This window comes from Pseudophryne corroboree, chromosome 8 (assembly GCF_028390025.1).
Source record: "Pseudophryne corroboree isolate aPseCor3 chromosome 8, aPseCor3.hap2, whole genome shotgun sequence".
In the NCBI taxonomy this organism is placed as follows: Eukaryota; Metazoa; Chordata; class Amphibia; order Anura; family Myobatrachidae; genus Pseudophryne; species Pseudophryne corroboree.
This window is the reverse complement of record NC_086451.1, coordinates 447,522,509-447,528,508: the sequence shown is the minus strand read 5'-3', so window position 1 is coordinate 447,528,508 and position 6,000 is coordinate 447,522,509. Positions and strand designations below refer to the sequence as shown.

The following is a 6,000-nucleotide window of genomic DNA, read 5'->3' as shown; positions in this document are numbered from 1 at the left end:
CGACATGAGGTTTTTTTGGGGGGTTTTGGGAGTCATTTTCTCCATAAAGTGACCGGGAATCCCAATTAGTGCAACGTGTCCCCTCGCATGGCTCGCTTCGCTCGCCATACTTCAGGCAAGGTGACTCACTCCGCTACCGTTGCGCTCAGCACAGGTTACCGTTCCCAATCGTAGTCCACGTGGATCATAAAGTATAAAAAAATAGAAAAAAATTTGAAAATCTCATATCAACCTTATGTCATGTCGACCTAGAACATGTCGACCTAGTGACCATGTCGATCTAGAAACCATGTCGACCTAATGAATGTCGACCAATAGTGGTCGACCTAACGAGTGTCAACCTAAGTACTATCGACCTAGAGACCGGATACCGTGTGACCATCCCTGGGTCTGATCTGTATAATAAATGTGTTTTCTCTCAGACACATCTCACTTTCACTTTCTCTCTCAGCTTTCCTAACCTCTCCAGTCACTCCCTGCCTGGTAACTGCTGATCCTCTGTCTGCTCATTTTCCTATTGGTCAGAGACCCAGACACCATCCAATCAGCAGTGAGATCACACCGCCTGTGTACAGCATTACTGAGTCACTGGGTTACACTATTATACTTGCTGTGAGTTTCTGTCCAGGACGTTTCTTCTGTTACTGATCCAGGTCACCCCAATATATCACCCACAGAAGGAGAGAACCCTAATATATCACCCACAGGAGGACGTTGCCCTAATATATCAACCACAGGAGGACGTCACCCTAATATATCATCCACAGGAGGAGAGAACCCTAATATATCACCCACAGGAGGACGTCGCCCTAATATATTACTCACAGGAGGATGTTCTCCCTCTTACTGCTTATTCTGGGGGTGTCAGGCGTCTGCTCTGGTGAGTATGAGGGGGTATCCAGTATATAGTAACATGTATGGACTATGGGGGTAATTCCAAGTTGATCGCAGCAGGAAATTTTTTAGCAGTTGGGCAAAACCATGTGCACTGCAGGGGAGGCAGATGTAACATGTGCAGAGAGAGATAGATTTGGGTGTGGTGAGTTCAATCTGCAATCTAAATTGCAGTGTAAAAAAAAAAAACAGCCAGAATTTACCCTGCACAGAAACAAAATAACCCACCCAAATCTAACTTTCTCTGCAAATGTTATATCTGCCCCCCTGCAGTGCACATGGTTTTGCCCAACTGCTAAAAAATTTCCTGCTGCGATCAACTTGGAATTACCCCCTATGTGTGTTATGTGTGTCATGTTACTGCAGTATCACTAGTAGGGGAGTGTCAGTGTGTAACAGGATGGTTTTATCCCTATTATTATTATTATACAGTTATTACTCAGCGCTGTACTCACTGAGGGGACTATGAGACAAATAAATAACATACAATGACATGACATAGGAAGAAGTTGGTCCTACCCTCGTGAGCTTACAATCTAGGATGTATGGGGAACAGTTAGTACAGGAGGTGGCAGGGATTCGGTGAAAGCCGGACTGGACCCGTTTCCGGAACGCCGGACCGGATCAGCTCCCTGCAGCGACCTCTGCCGCTGGGGAGCTGTGAAAGTGCGTCCCTGTCCGCGGGCGTGTCCGCGACGGGCTGTCAGTGGGGAGGGAGAAATCTCTGCCGGCTCCCGCATGAAGCTGCTGCTGCACTGCTAGGAGCCTAGGAGGCTGCCAGCCCTGCACAGTGGCGCTGTCTGTGCGCTGTTGTCACACAGGGAAACGCTGTGCAGGGCTGACAGCCTCCTATCTATCCCATTGATAATACTACACTCGGGCAGAGGGAGGGGGGAGAACGGACATAGCTGCTGGTGCTGCAGCTCATCTATTTCACACACTGGCTTCATAGGGAGGGGGATTTTTTTTTCTTAGTGCAGTATAAATATAAATAAATAAATAATAATAAATGACCCCTTGCCCATTGTTTTTGTTGGGAGGGTAGGCGGTGTGACCACGCCGCCTTTGTAAAAAATATAATTAAAACGAATGTTTATGAGCAGCGCCACACGCAGTGGTGCCGAGAGGAGGGTAATCAGGTATTAATTACCCCGTCCCAGGCTGCTGGAAGGGCCCGCGAGGGAGTCCACCTCCCCCTTCCCAAATATACTTACTCTTGGCGGTACTGGGCAGTGTCCTGTAGTGCACATGCGCCATGTTCCCAGATGTCACTGGGCAGATGGCACAATCGGCCGAAAAGGAGGGACCTGCTTCCGATTAAGCATCCTGACCCCATTGAATAAATTGCACACAATTAATACTTTACACGCCCCCAATTTAGGCCACACCCCATTACATTACTGCATTACTGGGGACCAGCATGGCTTTCCACGCCCCTGACCGCACGCTCTATTGTGGGGTGGGGCGCCGTTATACCCATTCCGGTTGGTAGAATTAGATGTTCAGGGTGCCGGATAGCACCACCTTAGATATCAGATACAGGTGCCGGAATGGGGCGGCAGACCATCTTAGATACCTGTTCCGGGTGCCGAAACTGGGTGTAGACCACATTAGATAGCTGTTTCAGGCGCCGGAATGGTGTGCAGAACACCCACAAAACCTTAGATATCTGTTTAGGATGCCGTAATAGGACGTAGACCACCTTAGATGCCTGTTCTGGGTGCCGTCATGGTGTGCAGAACACACAGATAACCTTAGATAAGCAGTCTGGGAGATGAAAAGGAACGCAGGCCACCTTAGAAAGCCGTTCCGAGTGCCGGAACAGGATGCAGACCACCTTAGATAGCCATTCCGGGTGCCAGAATGGGGTGCAGAACACTCAAACAATCTTAGAGAGCCATTCAGGGTGCTGGAATAGGATGCAGACCACCTTAGAAACCCGCTCCCGGTACCAGAATGTTGTGCAAACCACTCAAACAACCTTAGAATGCTGTTCATGGTGCCGGAATAGGATGCAAACTACCATAGATGCCTGTACTGGGTGCCGGAATGGTGTGCAGAACACCCAAATAACATTAGATAGCTGTTCCGGGTGCCGGAATAGTACGCAGACCACCTTAGATGCCCGTTCCGGGTGCCGGAAAGGTGTACATAACACCCAAACAACCTTAAATAGCCGTTCTGGGTGCCGGAATAGAACACAGACCACCTTAGATAGCCATTCCGGGCGCCGGAATGGTGTGCAGAACACCCAAATAACCTTAGATAGCTGTTCTGGGTGCCGGAATAGGACGCAGACCACCTTAGATGCCTGTTGTGTGTGCAGGAACGGGGTGCAGAGTGCTCAAACAACCTTAGAGAGCCATTCAGGGTACTGAAATACGAAGCAGACCATCTTAGATACTCGCTCCGGGTACCGGAATGTTGTGCAGACTACTTAAACAACCTTAGATAGCTGTACAGGGTGTCGGAACAAGGCGCAGATCACCTTAGATACCCATTCCGGGTATCGGAACAGGCCTCAAACCATCTTAGACAACAGTTCCGGGTGCTGGAACAGGATACAAACCACCTTAAATAGCTGTTTCATGTGCCGGATGGTGTGCAGGACACCCAGACAACCTTAGAAAGCTGTTCAGGGTGCCGTAAAAGGCCGCAGACCACCTTAGATACCTGTTCCAGGTGCCGGAACAGGGCTTAGACCATCTTAGACATCCGTTCCGGGTGCCGGAACAGGATGCAGACCACTTTAGATAGGTGTTTCATGTGTTGGAATGGTGTGCAGGACACCCAGATAACCTTAGATAGCTGTTCAGGATGCCGGAATAGGGTGCAGACCACCTTAGATACCTGTTCCGGGTGCTGGAACAGGGCTCAAACCATCTTAGACAACCGTGTCGGGTGCTGGAACAGGATGCAGACCACCTTAGATAGCTGTTTCATGTATCGGAATGGTGTGCAGGACACCCAGACAACCTTAGATAGCTGTTCAGGGTGCCGGAATAGGACACAGACCACCTTGGATATCTGTTCCGGGTGCCGGAACAGGGCTCAAACCATCTTAGACAACCGTTCCGGGTGCCGGAACAGGATGCATACCACCTTAGACAGTTGTTTCATGTGCCGGATGGTGTGCAGGACACCCAGACAACCTTAGATAACTGTTCAGGGTGCCGTAAAAGGCCGCAGACCACCTTAGATACCTGTTCTGGGTGCCGGAACAGGGCTCAAACCATCTTAGACAACCGTTCCGGGTGCCGGAACAGGATGCATACCATCTTAGACAGCTGTTTCATGTGCCGGAATGGTGTGCAGGATACCCAGACAACCTTAGATAGCTGTTCAGGGTGACGCTTGAGGGCAAATGTATTGATCAGCCAGTGGCAAAACATTGTATGCAGCACCAACATGGCCTTTCAACACTGAGATACAAGATGCTTGATAATGTGCCTGCTGATCTGAGAGGTGGTGATAGAGGAAAAACTTTATTGCAGAAAGAGGCAAAATGGATACACTTGCTGAATACTGTGTCCCCTATGGGTTACATGAAACAGTGGGGCAGATGTATTAACCTGGAGAAGGCATAAGGAAGTGATAAACCAGTGATATGTGCAAGGTGATAAAGGCACCAGCCAATCAGCTCCATTATGTAAATTAACAGTTATGATCTGATTGGCTGGTGCCTTTATCACCTTGCACATATCACTGGTTTATCACTTCCTTATGCCTTCTCCAGGTTAATACATCTGCCCTATTCCTATCGTGCTTCTTATAAGGTTTTACTGCACTGTGTGAGATCATTTAAGAGATGTTTTATAACATGCTGGAATTGCTACATTTTAGTAATTTAGTAACAGTATGATCACCCTACAATTAGTTACATTTGTACATATTGCTCTATTCACATTTGTAATGTGAATACTGTATAATTGTATTTTGACTATTTGATGTACTTGTTCCTCTCTGTATAACGTTTCCTTGGTGATGGACACAGGGGTGCCGTTATATGTCTCCACCCAGGCAGTTGGGCCACAGGTGATGGAGATTGACCAGATATTGGATTAGGGGGCGTGTTTGACATTGCCCATTAGGTGTGCTCACTAGTATAAATGTATGTTCTGTTCTCTATTCCTGACAAAGGTTGAATAAACCAAAACGTTGAAAGAAGACAGGTGTGTTGTCCTGAGCTTACTTTTGAAAGTCCGTGAGTGCCGTCAATACCCTGTGCTATAGATAGATAGATAGATAGATAGATAGATAGATAGATAGATAGATAGATAGATGGGATGTAGTTGGCAACCCAACATACGGGGTCCCGTCAGGAGCCCCCCCACAGCTGCCAGAATGCCGATGCCGGAATCCCAACAGCCAGATGTAAGTATTGCAGGGAGGGTTAGGGTTATGCTGTGAGAGGAGTGTTAGGGTTAGGCTGCGGGAAGGGAAGGTTAGGGTTACCTGCAGGAAGGTAGGGGTAGGGTTGTGTCAACCTGTCGGGATTTTGGCAGTCGGGATGCCGGTGTAGGTATTCTGACCAACGGCATCCTCACTACCAGTATCCCGTACCCAACCCATATATATTTATATACATTGTGAGGAACTGAGGTCTGTGACAATTAATATAGCTATGCCTCATTTCCCATGTCAAATATATATACTTTTTATACCCATATCCGTATACATTCAATTCATCTGTTCATTCTCCATAACGTCCATTGCTGCTCACCCAATACTGTGTTTCAATCAATCTTAGTATTGTTAATATAGAAGAAGTATAGAGAACGAATATGGCGCCACCGGCAAAAGCAGCTACCCCTTTGCACCAATGGTATTCCCTTATACCAGTGTGTAATAGTGAAAAAGATAGATTAGGTGCAATAGGGTGCGCTAAATGCGTGAAATACACATAAGAATGAACTTATGTCTTATGTGCTGAAATAAAAAGTAATACTTCCCTTAATACTACCTCTCCAGTCAGCAGCTGAATGATCTTGTTGGCGAGTTCTAGGATCTTCTGTATCAGTGAGTAAGGTGGGGGCACCGTGATGGAGGCACAGCTAAAAGATGCCTCACACTCAGCAGATTTCTTCTTCACTAAAGTGTAATCCG

At 47.5% G+C, this 6,000-nt stretch overlaps 1 protein-coding gene across 1 annotated transcript in view; it reads left to right on the top strand.

The window, feature by feature from the left end:
- Nucleotides 1-566: 566 nt before the first annotated feature.
- LOC134949561 (H-2 class I histocompatibility antigen, Q9 alpha chain-like) overlaps nucleotides 567-6,000 on the top strand; it is a 240,076-nt gene continuing 234,642 nt past the window's right edge. Inside the window, exon 1 of the mRNA XM_063938219.1 lies at nucleotides 567-880. Coding sequence (XP_063794289.1) covers nucleotides 832-880 — 49 coding nt within the window. The 5' untranslated portion in view covers nucleotides 567-831. The remainder of the gene's footprint in view (nucleotides 881-6,000) is intronic.